Here is a 21,089-nt window from a genome sequence, read left to right as displayed (position 1 = left end):
CCACGCAACATTGGGATGTGGCCGTGGAAAACAGTGTCCGTTTCAGTGCCGGAATTGCCTGCTAGCTGCATCATGTGATTGTTACACATTTGCTTTGTTGGGCCTAGCCTTCGTGCAACGCGATATCCCGTCATCTGACAGCAAGATGTCATTGCACACTCGATGCTGGCGCGCCGGGCAATAGTAGATGAAAATTTTGCTGCCCCAATTTTGGGTGGATACCGGAACAGAGTTGTACAGTGTGAGTGTACCCGAGGGAACACACCGTTTTGGAAGGATTTGTGCTTTTGTTTTGATTGTGTAAACACACGCATGCAAGGCCATCCGACCGGCGCCAAAAGGAAACCGACGGCACCGTGTACTGGCTATTAAGTGGAAGCAGAGTGTGTTGTGTAAACGTGGTCAGTGTGTGTATCCGAGCTTAGTAATCAACCATGGCATCGTTGAAGGTTGCCGTCCGGGTTCGTCCCTTCAACCAAAGGTAAGCGTGTGTGTGCAACGGACTTGACCTACCTTAAGCGATAAAAATGTGTCAAGGAAAATGCATTTTCATTGCATTTTGTGTAAGATAGTTGGCTCTAGCATTTGGTACCAGCTTTGTAAATGGAATTAATGAGAATAGGAAATTTGAAGATGACATAGTTTATTTTATCATGTTATATCCATAATATGGAAAACAACACGATCGGGATGTTTGTTTTTTGGCGAGAAAAAGGATATAGCAATCATTTTGCAATGTTTAATAAACCTTAAATAACACTTACAAGTTAAGATGATAAATTCTTTAAAGCTAATTGGAAGCAAATGAAAGCTCTTTACTAAACTCCTTGAAGTAAACATGAGTTATCCGAGAATGCAACTAAAATAAGTCAGGAAAAGTTTAATGAGATAATAATGGACACATCTTATTTTTTGTGTTAAAATTTTTACAATTATTAACTATGATATTTGTAAAATTTCTTGAAATTATTTTACCCTTGGTTGAACAATTGGCCAGTACATGGCAGTCAATTTTCTCTGGCCACTGCCAAAACATAACGAAACATCTCCAGGTTGTCACGACGACAGTAGCCTGAGTTATAAAATCGACAAAGTCCTGATACAAAATTCCCCTGGTCCAAAGGACTTCCCGACTTTTGACTTTTTTAACCCGAGGCCTTTTGATCCCAAATGTGGGGAAATCTACATTAGACAATGACACTGGCCAAGGCCTACAGTAAAGTATTCCATTACCCGACGCTTCAGGGTTACGATGAGTTAGAGTCTTACTTTCTAGGGTTCGGATGTGATAGAAATGTCGTTAAAATGACACCGGATTTGCCAGCCCGAAAAGTAAGTTAAGCCGTTCACATGGACAGAGGTGGAATATTAGATTCTAAATTAGAAGGAGTAAGCGAAATTTCGAATCGAAATTTTGTAGTAATTGTAACGAATGGCGAATTAAAAGATTATTTAAAATTGGCTTGCGAATCATGCGAAATCAGTTCTTTGAAATCCTCGTGTGCCTCACTAATTCGAAGTGAATCATGTATACTTAAATGATTTAAAAAAAGAAAGAATAAGTGAACAAAAACAATAAGGAAGGTTATAGAAATAAACTTTTAAAGCAATACTATCTAAGAACAAATGCGCAAAGACTTGTTTAAATGGTGTACGTCTTTTAAAAATGCTTTAAACCATTTATTACACGACCAATTTTCAACCAACACAAACCTGGCAATGGTTTTCCTTTGGCAAATTGAGAAGTAGCAGCGATTTAAATTTGAATATGTTGCGTCACCTGTTTCATACCGTCGCACACCGAAACCCGGACGATTCCGTGTTGGATGAGGTCGGTTTCGGTGGCCCATTTTCCGTGTGTAGTTTGGCAGCAGAAGAGAGGAAAGCACGCAAAGCATGGGGAATTATTGGAATTATTCCATTACATTGGATTACGGCATGGCGTAACAAAAACACATACGCACAAAATTTGTGCACGATCGACGGTGTATATGTGTGTGCGTTTGCCGCTTGAAGTTATGTTGAGTTTGAAGTTTTCTATTGATTGGGAAGCATCATCATCTATTGATGGCGTGAAAATTGCAGCTTTGCTGAAGTTGCCTTGCCACCCGTGTCCCGGGTTGTTCCTCCTCATCAACCAAACCTGATTGGTCGCCATGCCAGTGGGTCACGATAATCGTGACGATGATCATCTTCATGCGTTTCCACCGTTTGATCGGTGGAAGGATTTCGCTCCATGCCGTGAGCGGTTCGTAAACTGGGCACGCTTACACTCTCGCCATGGTTCCATTTTCCACCAGCAGAAGTTAGGTGGCACGTGCTGTACGCTTGTTTTTTTTTTGTTTGTTTGTTTCGAATGTTATGCATTTTGCAGTGATTCTTTGCTGGGTTTCTGTGAGTCCAAGATGGCAAAAAATGGTTTGTTAATATTATATTCCTGATACACTTGCGGATATCGTTTAACGTATGAAATTGTGGAGTTTGCTAGTATTTATGTCTAACTTTTCTTTCGCTTGAATTCATTTTCTCATTTAAGAGTAAAATTTCGGGTTATTGTATTTTTAAGAATGGCCTTGTGCCATAGATACTCGTAAATTGATGAACATGGGTGTATATATATGTATAAGACTGAGAACAAACCGATTGTGTGGTAGAAGAAACTTAAACATACACCTGCCAAGTGTGTATCAACCAAGCGCTACCTCCTTAATGGCAGCGTTTACAATGGAGTGCTTAAATCATCACCCGTACGGTGTGGCGTAAGGTCATAAACAAACCATCCGTCTGGCACTTGTTTTTAATTGTGCTTCCGCATGCAATGCGATATCCATCCACCGTTAGAATGATGTACTTAAAACGCTCGGGACAGGAAAATTTGTTGCCGTTTTTGAGCCGAATGTGCTACGCATTCGTTTACGGGTCTTGATTGTTTTTCTCCCAGCACCGAAACAGCCCGCTTTCACACGTCAAAGTTCCCATGGAGCGCGTGTTTTTGTTTGGTGGAATAACATTGAAGTTGAATTGATTACCAACAAAACATTGCCCCAGCTGTTGGGTGTATGGCGGAAGCGTTCCATCGTTTTAAAGCGCAATATTATTTGAGGTGGTATTGTGAGAAAAAATGTTACACCGGTTTTAGGCAAAGGATTGGCCATCTGAAACTGCAACTTCTTCCAATTTTCTTACTAATTATGGATGAAATTACAGCAAAACAAATTAACGCCTCGAGCCAAGTTGTGATTCCGCTTTTGAAAACAAGCATTTTCTGGATGGAATGTTCTTTAGTTCATAATAGATCAAACCCTGGCCCTCTTCGCTCCACTGGACGGAGGAAAAATTTTTCCACCTGGACTATTCCCCCGTAGCTAGTACTGACTATCCGGCTATCTGGTAAAAATAAGTCTAATAAGCCAGAAATGGCAGGCATAACAACTAGTTCGTTACACTAAAAACAGATAAAGAGACTAGGGCTGAGTAAAATATAAGTTTTGAATGAACTTCAACGAGCTGGTTCGTTCTTTGTGAAGAACTGAACGAATGATACAGATCTTTCATTCTTTTGTCGCTCGTAAATAAATGTTTCTCTCATACTTTATCTCTTTCGCCCAACCCACCGTTCTTGGTCGCTCACCAAATGTTCCTACGTTCGTCTGGTAGTTCGTTCAATTTGCCGTTCCAGGTCGCTCTTCCTGCGTTACATTCCGTTCATTCTGTGTTTTATGTTGTTCAACCTACGTTACGGACAGTTCAACATGCGTTACCGTTCAATGTGCTTCACAGCTCGTTTAGTTACTTTCCTATTTAAAAGCATAATTCACCCGACTCGTCTATATAGATAATTCAATTCAGGAAACTATTTGTATCACAATTTGAGGAGCGAAGTTCGTTCTCTCGTTTAAAAGAACTGATCGAACTGTACAGGTTTAGTTCTTATGATCAAACTTTAAGTTTTACGTTATTTGCCAGACGTCTTCTTCTCGACGTAACGTTCAACTACTTGTTATACCTGCCATTTCTGGTTTTCTAGACTTATTTTTTTTAGACGACAGTGTAACACGGCCTGGATGGGATTTTTGTCACGGTCTCGTCGTGTAGGACCAATGCAACATACACCACCGGACCGCCAAGCAAGATCGCAAGTGAATTGTATTTGTAGACCTAGTCAAACGAATTCTTAGTGATTTAGCATAATATAGGGAGTATAAAGCATTCGAAATATTTAAAATATTTGAATTCTAGTGTTTAGATATCATTATTTCAACCACTTGTTTTTACAACCACATCCACACGCTTTACGTACCCTTCCAGTGAAATGACCCAATTGCATTGCCATTCCAGTTGTGCGTCAGAAGGTTGCCTGTCGACCATTCAACAGACGACAACCTTCTACAAGCTTATCAGCGCATTATAATCTTACACAACTGTACGAGTCTGTCCGATGGTAACCGTTAAGCTTAGTTTCGCTAAACAAAAACTGTTAAGAAAGTGGTTGCTTCCTTTCCCCCCTTTTTTGTGAACGTTATTGGTGACGGAAGGACCAAGGAACAGATGTTTTTGCTGTGTTGCTTAAGCCCATGTTCCCGTGTGTGCTGTGACTTAATGCAATTTACGCTGACCTTGACTTCCGAACTGTGAGGCTTTAATGTGCAAAGGTAAACCAAGAACAACTGGCATGAATGGTTGGCCGGACAAGTGTTTACCCTTTTTTCCGCCTTTTAATATGTGGCCATTGTTGGCAAACGAATAGGAAGACATTGCGATGGTGTTGTTGGATTTTGTGTCAATGGTTGAAACATTTGTAATATGAAACGATCTTTCCTCTGCGGTGTTATGCAGTTACTGACATATTTTATATTTTTTTGGGTGTAGCATGATGTTGCGTTCTCGCTCCAGACAGCAATTCCCTACCGTAGTTCTTGGGGAGCGTGTTGGAATCTTTTCAATACCAGCAAATGTGGTACAACTCGTACTGCGTTTACGACCATTCCACTACCCTGATACTGATAACAGCTTCCTATCAAGCTGAACAATTCTTTGCTTGATTTCTGTCCCTGCTGTCATGTCTTGTTGTGCCACGGTAAGCAATAAGCGCTGCGCTGCGCTCAATGTGTTTGTTCGACCGCGGTGCTGCTTACCAAGGATGACTCATCGAGAGCGGCCACCACCATTCGTGGCCGCGTACATTGACTTTCCGATCGTCCGCAACAAAACCCGCGATGGAGGACCGTATGATGTCAGTGTGGGAGAGAATTTTATTCATAAAAACTCACCACCAACGCTTCTGACGTGGATTCCTTGTTCAAACCCGTCCAACCGTCGCCTAGAATGAGAAAGTTCCGCGTTCCGGAATTTATTGTTCGGTTGGAACGAGATCGCTTCTTTCTTAACTGGCGCCCTATTGGGGCAAACACATGGTTTCGTGTGAATAAGTTCATCATTACATTGATCGTTTCCGGCTGAAGAAGGGCCGTATCCGGCGTATTGCCGACGTTGATCAGATTTTAACGAATCGGCACAAGGTCTCGCAGCTCACTTTCACTGGCCACCAACCAACCTAAAGGGCCGTCACAGCTGAAAGTCAAATGCAACATTTCAACACACACTTGACGTTGAATTTAGACAGCCCGAAGAGATCTCGACCGTTAAACCAGAGCAGATCAACGAAACATTTGACACCGGAATATGGGGGTCGGAACGCAAAGCCGCCGCCGCCGGTGTGTCGGAGACAACATCAAACGCTCGATCGCTCGATGTGACAAAACCACAACCAAAGGGATACGGTTACATGTCAAATGCAATGGTCCGTCAGACAGACAAGCAACACTTGACACAACATCATCAAACAAACAAAAAAAAAACCACAGCAAAGGATGCATTTTGGATTGTTTGATGTTTTTTTTCCTTCGCTCGCCATTATAATGCCAACGGAAATGGATTGTGCATGATGGCGTTTCTGTTTGCGGTTAATAACGCAATATGTTTAATGTATTTTTTTTTTATGTTGAAAAATCGAATTAACCACTAGAGGATCAAATGCGATTTGACTTGATTTGAAAGCACGATTGATTGATTTCGTAATGTTGTTTTGCATCGCTTTAATTAACTAGTGCCGCAATTAGTTTGATTCATTCTTACAATTTATGTTACCGTTTGCAAGCATATGATGACGTGTTTGCGTGTTCCAATTCGCATGCTGCTTAGCAGCAGGACGAAATACTCGAAGAAGAAGCACCCTGGACGGTGGTACTTCCTTCCGTTTGGGGTTGTAAATGGGGGCTGGAGGTTGCTTTCGATGCGGCGAAGGTTTGATCGCACACGATTTGTGAGCCTTGTTGTCATTACGGTAGTAGACCACCCCAATCGTTCCGGTGGGTCACGGATGGCAGTGAAACTATGTGGTTCGACATCAGTATGGTTTCGCATGCAGCATTTTTTTTCCGCCGGTGCAAAGTTCGTGGCTGCACGGATCGGTGCTGATCAAGGTGAGTTTTACATTTTCCGTGGCATCTTCCGTAAATGGGTCATCGCGGAGACGAACGACCATTGTAACGGAATGGCGAGTTATTCGGACAATTCGGTGGCATTGAGATGGCGAAGGTTACGATTTCACTCCGGCGCTATAACGTTCGATTCAATGTACCTTTCAGTCTGTTTAAGTTTATGAATCAACATCGGATTGGAGATCGATCTCCGTTAATTATGTTTCGTTAAATCGTTTCTCTTGTGGATTTATTAAAAATAAACCTTGGTGATCCTTTTGGTGGGTTATTTAAGAAGCATAGCATTTAAAATGGCCTTAAGAAAAAGTGTTTACGATAAAGGGAATTATTGAAAAATATCACTGAAAATAACTTCTTGTGATTACCGTCTTCGAAGTATCCATATTGTAAGGGGAGATAAACAGACAGCATGTTTGTATGCAAGTACACATGAGCGTGTGTATTGCATTTACTTGAAGCTGTAGCTCTTATCTACTTATTAAAGTATTAACTCAAACTTTCGACCAACAGTTTAGTTTAAATCCAAAAGTAAGCATATCTCCATGCCAAAATGCTCATGTTCAATGTTTTAGAATACCTGGGCAGTTGAAATATTCGTCGCTTGTTCCAAGTTGTATAATTGTGTAATATTCTAATATAAAACAACAGCTCAAATGTACTTAATGTTTGAAAGAAATTAGAAGTTTTGGTCTCTTTGGCCTTTATCTTTGTCTTTCGATCTCGATTACCTTTTCTGTCGAATATATTTCTTTAACAAACATTTAATTTTGCTAGCAAATTTAACCTGGTTTATTCTAAAGGTCATGTTGGCCAAAAACTAAATTCATGCTTCGCACGTAACCGAATAATCAATCATTTTAAAAAGGGCAAGATTACAGTAGGAACTAAATCCGCTTTATGCCAAATGATTAACGATCCTATGTGATTGGCGCATATATTAGTATTAACAAAAAAATCCTAAACAATCTGATTGTTCGGTGTCGAATATGGGCAATGAGGTGAATGTGTTATTGCGTTCCTTTTTTAAAATTAATCTCGCAATATTTTAGCTTGCAAGTATTTATTTAGGTTCACAAAATTGAAACTGGGAAAGTAATATTTTGTATTATCAACTGCTACGCTTGCTGAAAATGCTGATTGTTTTGCCATATCAAATGAAATTGTTCTTGTATCTGTGTAACCTCTGTTTTGTTTGTGCGAGCATTAGTGGAATAAAATCGTATGAATTAAATATGTAAAAAATCATTTACATTAAATCGTATTACAAATTACTGTTTAACGTCTGAGTTTTAAAATATTTGTTTGGCCCTACTGTAACTACTTAAGTGAAAAGTGTATAAATTTAACGAATGACCATCCATCCTACGGGTACAGCCGCATAGCAACAGTTGTTGCATGCCTAAATAAATCGCCTGTTGCGCTTGAATCAAAAAATGTAAGTGAAATAATTGCTGTACCTTCCCACTTATCACCGTTTAGCGCTTTAGCAGCCTGATCGTACGTTTACCAAATCGAATGGAATGTTTATTTTCATAACGATAACCACTCCGTGCTCTAGCACGATCTCGAAACGATCGTTCGATCACATTTCCCTTCGGCTGTGCATCTCCTGCGAGTGTGGAAACAGTTTTGACAAGATGAGGGCAGCACCACCACGTTCGAAACGGAAATCGCTTCATTTTGGGGCGGCTGATTTCCTAGTCTCTCGTGGTACGCTACAAACGATTTGTGCGCAACCGAGAGGGAACGCAGCGTTAACAAAACCGAGAAAGAAGAAAAAAACACTTTCATGCTCGTGCACCATTTACGTAGCATAACTCGGGCTCGATTAGTGGGCGTTTAATGTGTGCCGTGTTGATGCCGTGTTTCTCTCGGCTACCCGCTCCCGTCCCGTTCGCCCAGGATTGTGTACAATATGGAAGTAAATCATTTATTTGTAGCTTTCCAGGCGTAGACACAACGCCAGCATAAGCTACGATTCGTTCGTTTTGGTGCGGCACCGGCAAACCGTATAGTGGACGTGCTGCCGCCTGTTTATATGCATTTTAAATTTTCACTTTTCACCACACAGTCAAGGCGCGCGCAGAGTCGAATTGCGTTGCAATACGGCCGTCAGGAGAGACCGTCTAGTTGAAAGCGAATTTTAAGCGAAGTGCCGCCATGTGAATATGTACGATTAAGTGGAGGATATTAGTAACCATGGTATGGCAACTGGTCAGGTCAACTTTAGGAAATTTTTGTTTTGGAAAACATTTTTTTAAAGTGTTTATATAATGGAGAATTGACTTAATAATGGAGTGTCTGATCACTAAGAATGATATTTGGCGGATGGTAAATGCAAATGGCATTCTTGTTCTGATATGCAGTATCCTAATCTCAGCTATTGCGACTTAGGAAAACTGTTCAGATCTTATCTGGATCGTATCGTATCTGGAGATACTTGGAGCTCTGGATACACCAATAGGGCGCTAGGGAATTAATGATACTAACTACTAAGCCATAGTTGTAACAATGGGTTAATGTGATACTGATAATTTGTGAGAGTTGTTGACTTTACGTAGATGATACACTAATTCGACACGACCATTATAACATTCATAGAATTATAGCTTCGAAATATCTCAATATCTCCGTCCTTAATTATTACACTGTCTTTTATTTAATTTGTACATGTCTTCGTATTATTGTACCTTCTATATTAAGAAAACCTTCATCATCTAAGAACGTTTAAGCAAGCTTTCAGTTAGTTGTTTACTTAATGTTTAAATCAATTAATGTCGGATCGATTAGGATCGAGCAGAAATTGCTATTAATTCAATTGCATCACGAATTGATCGACAAACACTTGAGAACGCGGGGACCCGGGAGCCTGTTGCTGTTGGTTTAAATTTAATAGTGCAATTGTACCTGTGGAGAATCAAACGTCGTAACAAACGAATACTGTGTGCCATGGGCTTCAACGCGTTGGTGGGAGTAAGTTTTCTTTCTTCAATAATTAATGTTGGCCCCAGCAGAGGCACCGTGACGCACTGCTGCGTTGGGCCGCATTTGTGGCCAGTGGTGTTTCAGTTCGCTGATTTCCCTACTTCCCAAGCGCTTCCTACATGCGGAAATGGGCAGTATGGGCGGCAGACAGTGGGCTTCAACTATGCTCCCGGAACGGTAGCTTCCAGCAGCACCAGGGTGAGAAGGGGGAAGGGATTCGGGTGGGAAGGAAAGCGGTGCGTGTCGTACCGGTTGCGGGTATTACCGTGCCTGCCATTCCACCTTCAGCACTCTCCATTTCCTTCCCCTTATGTTCGCAGGCTAATGTGTGACCGACAAACCAGACGGTGTTGGATTTCTTTGTTGGTGGACATCTTACGAACCGTGGACTTATTGGTTCGCTTTCTTAAGGTTGGCATCCGGTGTCGGCCGGTCAACGGGCTCGGTTGGTTAGTCGGTCAGTTGTGGGGTGGCCACCACCCGGTCGATCAGCTTCGTGCTCCCACACGCTTGGTTCTCGATTGGAAGGGAGCGTTTTTTTTTCTCCTCTCGTCGCGAACCTTTTGTTGCGATTGCTTTATGCAACTCGATTGTATTGCAACTAAAAGTGCAAAGATTGGAACAGGCTACTACTGTTTCAACGGACAGACAGGGGGGACGGTGAATCATGAAACTGGCACATGGCGAATTGTATGCTGCCCCACACGAATTGATATTGCGAGCCACGCTAAAAGTGCAGACATTGTCTGGTGGTGTGCCTCGCACATTAAACGCAATCGATGAAATATATAAGTTTATGATGTTTGTCACCATCTACCTACCCATACAACACCAGGAACAATACAGCGAGCAATGTTGTAACGAATGTTACAACATTCAAGATGTTGTGCGATTAATATTGAGCGAAAGAGAATGATGGTCTATTTATTGTGTTTGTTACAGTTAAGAAGGTACTTTTTCTATGATCACCTAATATGCGATCTTTTTTTGTTAACCATTTGTTTTAAGCTTTATAAATCCGTGGCTACAAAGGATATTGAAAAGAGATAAAAAAACATTAGACACATAAGCCACTGGTCTGTAAGGATTGTTTTTATATTCAGGAACCCTTATAGATATATTGATCTTGAGAGAATCTTCATACGATCATGAAACTTTTAAGATTTATAATTCCTCATAGGCTCATCAATCTTCAGGATCATGTTAATAGTTGATGCAAAATTATTTAATCTTTACTAAAGATTCATTCAGATTAATAAATTTTGAATCAGATTCACCCAACACTTGCTTGATTGGAATTTAAAATGAATGTTACTTTAATTGCACATGTGACTGATAAGGCTTGTACAGTTGATAACAGCTCTTCGTAGTCGCATATAAGCGGGTCTTTGTACTATACCCATTTATCATAATCGCATGTAAGGCTTCCTGATAACAAATTGCACGAAATATATTTATTGTTAACGCTCTTATCAATAATCGATGACTTATCATAATGTATTGCAAATTCAAATGTATATACCTACATTATAAGAGCATGTGACACATCAATGCTCGCTAACACGACCAGCATCAACGTTTCATTTCATTACAATCTTTCATGATTACCATATCAACAAAATGGAATTTTATTAGCGTGCACTAATCTGGCCGACATGACTAATTGATACGCGAAATAATAGTAAATAAAGACGCATTCCAGATGCCAGAGCTACCAAACGAAGCTGATAATTCTATTTTCAAATAACATATTAAAACAAATTCCGGAAGAAACAGGAGTCTAACATCAAAAAGAAATAATATTTTTCTATCAGTAGAAAAACAAATTGCTTGTTTTTAATTGAATTAGTTCCATCTAAAATGATGATGGTCGCCGGTCCAGCCGGTTGCTTTCCTTTTCTCGTATTAATTTCAGCTTGAGGATTATTATTTTCAACAATGTGTGTTTGTCAGACGCTAGATGCTACACTGGCAGGAGATAAGCTGCGCTAACACAGCACTGCCATTGCTTAATTAATATACATTGCGTTCCCAGTTTCACATTCACTTTCGGAATTCGAATCAATCGGTGTTTGCGAATGGTCGCTCTCGCTATCTATAGGTCAATTTTTAGTGAGGATTATATGAATCCAATCATATCGGTGGGTCGGTGGTAATGAGAGTTGCGGTTTTTTGTTTGCTTCGACGGACAATCGCACCGCCAGTCGGCAAAACAACCCGCCTAGACCAGGTGATGCAACTCGGCGGTGGAGGTTAATCGACCTACGAGCGTGGCCACGGCGGTGAATAGTTTGCAAAACCTTACGTCTTACCATCGCGACGTAACTCGTTTGCGTTTAGCAAAATCACGGATCTAAACGGATGGTGGTGCGCATTGTTACTTCCGGGGCTTACTTCGATTATTGGCAATAATTTCAATAATTACGCTGCCGTTTATCAATCGCCGGGAAGCTCGAACATCTTCAAACATTAACAACCCGCTTATGTCATTGACTTTGCTGGGTTTGTAAGTTTCTTATCTTATCTTTCTGTTGTTTTTTTTTTAACAACAGTTGAACGTTTGTACTATTTAAGAAGGATAGCAATCACTTGATTCCCAATTGCAATTTCTAATCCCATGGGAATAATCCCAAAATCCTGTATCATTAAATAGAGAACTTATGAGATCAGCACCGGTAAACGGCTCTCTTTCTTCCAAGTCCGATGAATCTAATCAGAGACCCGATGCCGGTGGTTGTAGTTCATTATCAAGCCAGCAAAAGGAAACCACCAGCACGGGGCCGTCATCATTATCGGGCTCGACTCATGATTATGATGGGTGCGGTTCTCACTAAACTCCAATCAGTGGCCGTAAGGGGAGGATTTCGGCAAACGAAAGTGTATATTTTTTTTTCCGTTGCAATGCCGGAAGTGAATCATACCACCAGGCCAAAAAAAGTGATACAGTAATGAATTATCGCTAAATCACGCTAAGCTTCCCTATGCCTCGTTGAGAGCTGATTGTGTGTCGGGATGGGTTTTTTTTTTTGTTGTTTCTCTTCCTTTCTGTCTCTGGCAGTCTTGCTACAGAGTGTTGGACTGCGAACGAAACATTGGCTGATTCGGACGATCAACAACGCCCCCTTCACGGGTGTGGAAAACTGCTATTTACTGGTCGAGTTTTGTGGGTCAATTGAAAGTAGATTTGGCAAACGATTTGATAGAAAGATCGAGCTATGGCAAAGCAATCAGATCGATATTTGTTTGGGATCATTAGCAACTAGAAACTGGGATGGCTTTAGTTTCGTAACGTAATGTAGTGGAAAGGGTTTTTTTTTATTTAAGAGAGATTTACACTGAGAAGCTCTTGAAAGGCTTTGACGAGTTGAGAAACTTTGAAAAGCCAACCTGCAGTCAAATGTTGGAGTGTTTTCATGGGGAAGTATAGGCATTTGAACGTGCGTAAAGTGCGTAAGTAATGAAACAAACTTTTATGGGTAAAGTTAGGCAGTTCTCGCAACGGGCAACAAGTCAGTTGTGTATGGAACAAGTGTTGAATATTTTAAGGCAGGTCCGGCCAGGTTTCACATTTCCGACAATCGCGACATGCGACAATCTCGTTGGGAAGAGTTTACTCTTTGAACTATAACTTAATTATTTGTCGGTATGTTGAAAGATTTGCTCCTGATATTCATTATTTTGATCATTTTGATTATTATAACATTATTTGCCAAAAAATACAAAATATTTAATGTAGGAGATATTCATCGTATTCATGCTATGTTTGTTTTGTTCTATTCCAACAGAGAACATGAACTCGGCGCAAAGCTCATCGTGCAGATGGATGGAAAGAAGACTCGTTTGCTGAAACCGAAACTTGGCATTGGCAATGGCATACGGGGCGATCTCGCGTCCCGTGCGGCCCAGGATCCGTTTAACGACTTCACGTTCGATCATTCGTACTGGTCGGTGGACGAACATGATCCCCACTTTACGCCGCAGGAAACCGTTTTCGACGATCTCGGTACGGAGATAGTGGACTGTGCGTTCCAGGGTTACAACGCATGCGTGTTCGCGTACGGGCAGACGGGAAGCGGCAAAACGTTCACGATGATGGGCACACCGGAAGCGCAAGGACTTATCCCGCGCATCTGTCGGTCACTGTTCGCGCGCATGAAGCTGGGCCAGGAGGAGGGTACGGGATACAAAACGCAGTGCTCCTATCTGGAAATTTACAACGAGCGGGTAAAGGATCTGCTCGGACCTAGCGGTGCTGGGCATGGTTTGCGTGTGCGCGAACACCGCACTCTCGGGCCGTACGTGGAAAGCTTGTCCCAGCATCCGGTGTCGGACTATTCGGAGATACAGAATTGTATGATACAGGGTAATATCCAGCGGACGACAGCCAGCACGAACATGAATGATACGAGCAGTCGAAGCCATGCGATCTTCACCATAACCTTCGTCCAGGCACGCTACCTCAACGATCTGCCAAGCGAAACCGTGTCCAAGATCCATCTGGTGGATTTGGCCGGAAGCGAGCGGGCCAATGCAACCGGTGCTACCGGGCAAAGGTTAAAGGAGGGCGCCCACATCAACAAGTCGCTGGTAACGCTGGGCAGCGTTATTTCCGCACTGGCCGAGCAAACCAATCCGACCAACAACAAACGCGTGCTGTACATCCCGTATCGCGATTCCATCCTAACGTGGCTGCTGAAGGACAGTTTGGGTGGCAACAGTAAAACGATCATGATCGCTGCCATCTCACCGGCAGATGTAAACTACAGCGAAACGCTCAGTACGCTGCGGTACGCAAACCGGGCGAAGAACATCATCAACAAGCCGACGATCAACGAGGATCCAAATGTGAAGCTGATACGCGAGCTGCGTGATGAGATATACAAGCTGAAGCTGATGCTCTCGAGCGACAGCGGTGCCGCTCTCGAGCCCCAGCTCAAGGTGCTGGAAGATCTGCACAAAAAGGAAGCACAGGAAAAGGTGCTGACCGAGGAGTGGACGGAGAAATGGCGCGAGGCGCAAACGATTTTGCGCGAGCAGCGTTCGCTAGGTTTGCGCAAATCGGGTGTCGGTGTGGTGCTCGACTCGGAGATGCCGCATCTGATTGGCATCCACGATGATATTAGCACCGGCGTGACACTGTACAGCTTGAAGGAAGGTGAAACAACGATCGGCACAGATGAGGCGCCATACCCGCAGGACATTTCGCTGAACGGTATCGGTATCGCACCGGAGCACTGTCGCATCGTGCTGTCGAATGGAAATGCGACCATTTATCCCAATCCGAACGCTACCTGTCTGTTAAACGCGAGCATTATAGAAGTGCCGACCGCGATCAGTCAGGGCGATATATTGTTGCTGGGCCGGACGAACATGTTCCGGTACAACAATCCGGCCGAGGCGGCCAAAATGCGTCAAGAGCACAGCCACCAGCAGCGATCGTCTCGGCTCGATCTGTCGCGCCTCTCGTTGATAGCAGCATCGCGCGAAAACCTATGCGCTAGCTTTCTAAGCGATGACGACGGTGGATCTTCGCTGAGCTTATTTGGTGGTGGTGCTGGTGGCACTATGGCCTCACCACAAAACGCCTTCCGTTTCCGGCAGTATACACCGAGCAGGGAGGATGCCGAGCTGCAGGATGAACATCGGAAGATTTTGCAAACGATCGAAAATGCGCTGCGCCAGCTGAATCTGGAGCGTACGCGCATGCACGAACAGTTTAAGCATAAGATTAAACTGTGCACCGAAGAGCTGGACCGGCTGGAAAGCACAAAGCGCGATCGGTTGACAATTTTGGACTGCCGGATCGGGGAGCTGATGGCACGGAAGGAGATGGTACTGTGGGAGAAAAGCAATGAAAAGACGCAAGTAAGAAAGGTTCCTCCGATTCGAAGGATATTTCCCGATCCTTAGTTTGCTAGCTGTGGCAGTGCTACATTCGTTTGCTATTAACTTATGTTCTATTCCGTATTTATTTATTTATTTTTATTTCATTTAATTTTCCCTTTGTTTTATCACCATCGTCGAATGGGTTTTGTGTTGTATCGCTTCTTTACACACTTCCGTTACCGTGAGTCCAGGTAGACATATTAGTGCGACAGCTGTCGGCTCTGCAGACACAGCTGGATACGAAGAAGCGCGATTTCTATGAGTACGTCGCGAAAGAGCTTCAGGAGTTGCAGGATTGTGGCCGTCTGGACGAGGTAGACAAACGCTAGCTTTATTTCATTTGGTTGATTATGTCGTTTGCAATTTGGATTTGATTTCAATATTAATCGAACTTTGGAATAGTTTCGATTTACAATTGTTTTTTTGTTTGTTTTATTCACGATATCCACAGGCAAGCAGCGAACTAATACGAAATGCTCCTCAGACGGAGGATTATTCGGAAATTTTACTTCAAATATCTCGCTCATTGGATAACTACTCGCAGCAGTACATACGGGAGTTTGTTAGGCGCAATGTAAGTATTTGGTTATCGATTTACGACTTAAGTAAAGCGTTACATTACTAATTCCTTTACTTTCTTTGTACAGCGCGATGAGATCAATAAGTATGAGACGGAGCTAAACGAAAAGGAGCAACTGCTGGCAGAAAGTACCCAAAAGATTGCCGATCTGGACCAAAAGATACAGGAATTAATGCAGCAGAACATGGATTTGTTACAACAGCGAACCCAGCAAGAGTTAGAACAAATTCAACAGAAGAAGCTTTCGTAAGTGTCCACAATGGATGAATGATTATCTTGGCTTGCTAATACTAAATGATCATTTTTTGCTCCTGTTTTCTTTTTAGCATGACACTCAATCTCACGCACACCAACGTTGAAGCTGATGGTGAGAAGGGAATGGGTGAACGTACCGACCTACTGCTGGGTGTAAATCGTGCAGGGACGCTAGAAACGTGTGACACTTTCCACACGGCCAATTCGGATTGTTCCTTCGTATCCGCGCTCAACACGCCCGCGTTGAATTCGTTGAACCAGCTCATACCGACACCGAGCTCAACAGAGGACGGTACCGAATCTGATACGGGCGATCGTGACTACGAGGAGGCTGTATCGAACGGTGGCCTGCACGGCGGTATGAGCGATAGTGGTGTTAGCTTCGAAACCAATAAGGCCACCGATACGGCTGCCGCTTTGTTGGCCGAAGCGGACGAAAACGAAAGTGAGGGCAGTGTGGCTGGACAGAACGGCCCTGCAAGCGGGACGGCAAAGTTGCTCTTTCAATCAGACGATCATTGTCTCCTGTTAGCAACTTCATCGACTCCAAACCCAAAGTACGGTGGCAAAAAGATGCCCACCACCACCACGACCGTGATCGTGACGGATGGAAACGGGCTGTTGAAATCGAACCAACAGCAATCGCCTCGCTTGCGTCACAAATCGTCCGATTCGGATGAGGAGCGTACCACGGTAACGACGATGTCATCGACGGGTACACCCGGCTCTAATCGGTTAAAGCTTTCACTCCCGAACCGAAACCGAAGCAATAACAGCAAGAGTAGTAGCATGCGTACGGAAATCTTTGACATCAGGCACGGCATTCATCCGTTACGGGTAAGCAGCGTTAGCAGTGGCACCGATGGAAGCCACGAAGAGGAGGACGATGAAGAGGAGCAGACGGGTAGACGTCGGCATGAGGACGACGAGGAGGAGCGAAGGTCGCGTGGTTCATCCATCGACAACAGTTCGATAACTTCGTCGACGGCGAATCTGATCCTGTGCGAAATGAACCATCTGCGTGAATGTATCGCTAGCAAGAAGGCGGAAATTATGAAAATTCTCGAAACGAACGGCGATAAAAAGTTGCTGGATGGAAAGATCGGTGAGCTGCAGGATTTGCAGAAGCGTATCGTGCAGCTAGAAATTAAGATACAGGACGTGGAGAAGAGTTGTCTGTCGGATGGAGAGTTGCAGCTTGATTCGATGCGCGACATTCCGGAGAGCTTTACGGATAGTGATGATAGCCGGGTGGGAAATTCATGCATCTATCCGGGGTATATAAGATCGCGCGAGCAAAATAGCATCTACGCACCAAGCGTTACACGATCGTTACCGTCCATGGAAGGAACCTATCGTAAGTTGAATTTGATCACGGAAGCCAAATGGGACGCAAACCTTACTTGCTCGTTTAATTTTTTCAAAGGTTCGGATCATGCAATAAACATACCCACGTACATTATACGAGGTGCGGGAAAACAAACGCATTATGAGTACGAGGTAAAGATTAACTTGCCCGACGAACGGTGGACATTGCTGCGACGATACAGCCGTTTTCGTGAGCTCCATTTAACGATGAAGAAACTGTATGGCGATAAGGCAAGTAAAAAGGAATTCCTCCTTACGCAACTTCCGTCTGTAACATTTGCATTCCATTTTCCTTCACATTCAGATTGCGACCATACCGTTTCCGAGGCGTGAACTGTTTGCATCCAACACGGAATCGGTGGCGAAAACGAGACGTCGCCAGCTAGAAACGTACCTGCGCCGCCTATTGGTCGTGTGTGCCAAAATTCCCCACTGTTCCATCTACGAGGGAGAAGGACGACCCGGTCTAACCAAACAGACGCTTATCGAGTTTCATCCATTTTTCAAGAAAGGCCTATTCGAAACGGGCAAACATGGAACCGGATAGTACACGAGCGAACGGTTGCTTTTGTAAAGGTTTCCGGGGTGGGCTGGTTATATTTTTGTGATGTAAAAGACTTTTAGATTTCTAGACCATAATTTGTTAGGGTTTTGTTTTTAGGTTAGGAATACAATAGGTAGGAACAAATCAACCGGTTCGATTAGTGGTTAGTCCGTTTGTTTTGTATTGAAGGGACATTGCAGAAATCCAATGAGCGCGCCCCTTTGCGGTGAAAAAACAATCAACCGGTTCCGTAGGCGATGCAATGTAATGCAATAAGTTTTAATTCTACGTTCTGCTATCAAATTGTTTCCTTCCTTTTACGATAGTTTGAGTGGCCTTTGATTGTTCCACGGTGTCTTACCCCCCTTTCAAAGTAGCATCGAATAGCACAGCAGTTAGGCTCAAAGCAGAAATGACAAAACAATGACAATAATAGCTGATCCCGCGCGTGCTATTGCGTATGTGTGTGCTGATACGTTAAAAACGATGTTACTTCCATCCATTTCCCCTGCAAAAAGGATGCACCATCGGTACCGTCGTCTCCTTGGGCCCAGCTTCACCGGACTTTATCGTACGCATAGATAAAGTGTTGCTCGGTTGATAGTTTCTCGAACACAGGGCCTTAAGGTGGATGATGGGAAAAGTTAGCACGAATTGTAAAATGAGAAAAATGTATATAGTACGCATCATTAGGTCTGTGCGTTAATTATGAAACCAAACTAGTGAGTGGAGTGAAGCAAAAAAGAAAAAGAATATCATTCGGAAAATAATTCTAATTAAACTATTGTTATAATCTCCACATACACACACTCAAAAGAATAACAAACGATCATCACAAATCATAATCACCGTCATATCAAACACCACGTACAACGCGTGCAACCCATGTAACTGTGTTCCGGTTTGGTAAAAATGTTCATCAATTGTAACTAACTGTGATTATTCTTCTCCCGCTACTGTTCTAGTTGTGCTAAAACCCTTCCCAAAGTTATGTAGTTGCTTCCCGTTATAGTGTAGCTTGCCCAATGACAGGGCACCGCCGTTACGAATGATCTGTATTTGACGATCGAGTGCTTTCTTCCACCGTTTAGATAAACTCTTTATCCTTCCCCAATGTGTTATCCTCTCTTTGTTTCGTGTGATAGAATGTATTTTTCTCCTGCAAACCTGTCTATTATGTAAGGTTTCCAAGTTATTAAGTGTGTAAGAAATAGTTTTTTTATATATACAAACAAGGAAATCTAAAGCTAGCTTTAAACACAACTGTGCTGACATAGAACAACAAATGTTGTAGGGCCTATCATTTGTGTGTGCTGCGTAGCAATACGCTTCTTCCCCTTTGTGCATGGGTTTTACTCGGTTCCTTTATTTTGTTTTAAACAGTAGTTCATTTGCTATCCGTTTTGGCGACATTTCCGTGCTTCAACTCTTTCTGGCGCTGAGCAGTACGATTCAAACGTAATAATTAAGTAACTCAGGAGCTTGTTTACAACAGAGGCCTGTATTGAAGTATAAGAAACGATTAATGTTTAGAGCGGAACAGCCAGCGATTCGTTGAACGTTGAAAACAGCCTGTAATATGAGGAATGAAAATAGAACATCAAATAACAACATTTACATACCGTTATGTATGTTGTAGTAAAGAATTTAAAACAAAAAATACTAATGAAATAAACATGTATAAAAAACACCCCAAAACACAAAACAAATGAACTCGTTTCTCCCTGGATTGTAGCATGCAATATGCAGAAGAGATAAAGGCGTACGGAATGAGATAGTTAAATAAGTTAGCTTAACTCTAAAAACTAGAAATAAAGCGACTGATGAATTGTGTCTAGTGTGTTGGTAAGCAAAATTTCGACTAGTAAAAGTGGTAGCAAAATTGAACGCAAATCAGATGGTAGGAAACAAAATGAATCAAATGGATGATTAGACTGTACTGGGCGATCAATTAAATTCGATGTAAAGTGTAACGGATGATTGAAATTACACAGAAAATGAAAGAGTTTTTAATTTTCCATTCTTTACGGATGGTTGGTTTTAAGACCTTTCTGCAGACACAAATCGGGACTAATTCCACTGACGGTGAAGTTACAGAAAAATTGAATGCGGTAAAGAAAACAAACGGTTGAAAACTAAACAATAATTTGTTGTGTTATAAAGTGAGATTTGAAAAAAAAAACATGAGAAGCATCATCCGAAACAAATATCTAATGCTACTTCATTACATTTGATGTGCAAGCAGACAAACATTTCATCTAAACGAGCATGTCATGCACGAACCATGGAACAACGGTGCGGTTTCGATATCTAACAAACTTGCTAGTTGTTTCAAGCGTTGCCATGGGTTACCCAAGCTACCGATGCGTGACCGAGCACCTGGTCGAATGCAAGGGTACGACATTCAACGGTACACCAGACGTTCGATATAGGCCATACGCGGTGTTCTGGTTCTAGTGCCCCTTAGGTACGATTCTTACCCGAACGGTTTCGAACTGCACTAGCGGTGACAATCCACTTGCAAACGTTTGTGTCATTCGAGTGGCTGAAGTGGAGTAGTTAAGGTCACACCACTGTGCTTAACGATGGAAAATCAATTGAAAGTAATGCAACGAACAGAACCGTCGGTGTAGTGTAAAGTGGTTTAAGGAAAGCTTCTGCAAGGATCTTTATAGGTAGGTAATTTCATGTAAAATCTGCATTAAGATAGAATTCTCACTTAAAATCAAAGATTGTGGGCGTAAGGACTTTGCTGTTCATTGCCTGATCTTGCTTACGACAGAAACAATTACTCGAAGTGTCTCCATTATATCTCACATCATTGAAATTTAGTAAACGAATCAACAGAATAATGTCGCGAAGGAATAAACGGACATTTATTTAAATTCGGTTTGTAACCTTTTCCGTTAGACGGACAAGTAAGCGTGTCTATTACTCTTTTTGTGTCTTTGAGTTGATGGCGATGCAGTGG

The 21,089-nt window shown here is 42.5% G+C and overlaps 1 protein-coding gene across 2 annotated transcripts; it reads left to right on the top strand.

The window, feature by feature from the left end:
* The first annotated feature begins 324 nt into the window (after positions 1 to 324).
* LOC128297213 (kinesin-like protein Klp98A) lies at positions 325 to 20,243 on the top strand. 2 transcript variants are annotated; one of them, XM_053032815.1, is made up of 8 exons: positions 325 to 481; positions 13,271 to 15,350; positions 15,563 to 15,685; positions 15,823 to 15,945; positions 16,019 to 16,197; positions 16,278 to 17,563; positions 17,633 to 17,805; positions 17,879 to 20,243. In XM_053032815.1, exons 1-8 carry the CDS (start codon positions 435 to 437, stop codon positions 18,119 to 18,121), a joined length of 4,254 nt encoding a protein of 1,417 aa, XP_052888775.1. In that variant the 5' UTR covers positions 325 to 434; the 3' UTR covers positions 18,122 to 20,243. The 2 variants fall into 2 exon arrangements, with proteins under 2 accessions (XP_052888775.1, XP_052888776.1); XM_053032816.1 differs by lacking the exon at positions 15,563 to 15,685.
* The last annotated feature ends 846 nt before the right edge of the window (positions 20,244 to 21,089 follow it).

The sequence above is a fragment of the Anopheles moucheti genome, chromosome 2 (assembly GCF_943734755.1).
Source record: "Anopheles moucheti chromosome 2, idAnoMoucSN_F20_07, whole genome shotgun sequence".
Taxonomy (NCBI): domain Eukaryota; kingdom Metazoa; phylum Arthropoda; class Insecta; order Diptera; family Culicidae; genus Anopheles; species Anopheles moucheti.
Note: the sequence above shows the minus strand (reverse complement) of the source record. Positions and strands in the feature narration are given on the sequence as shown.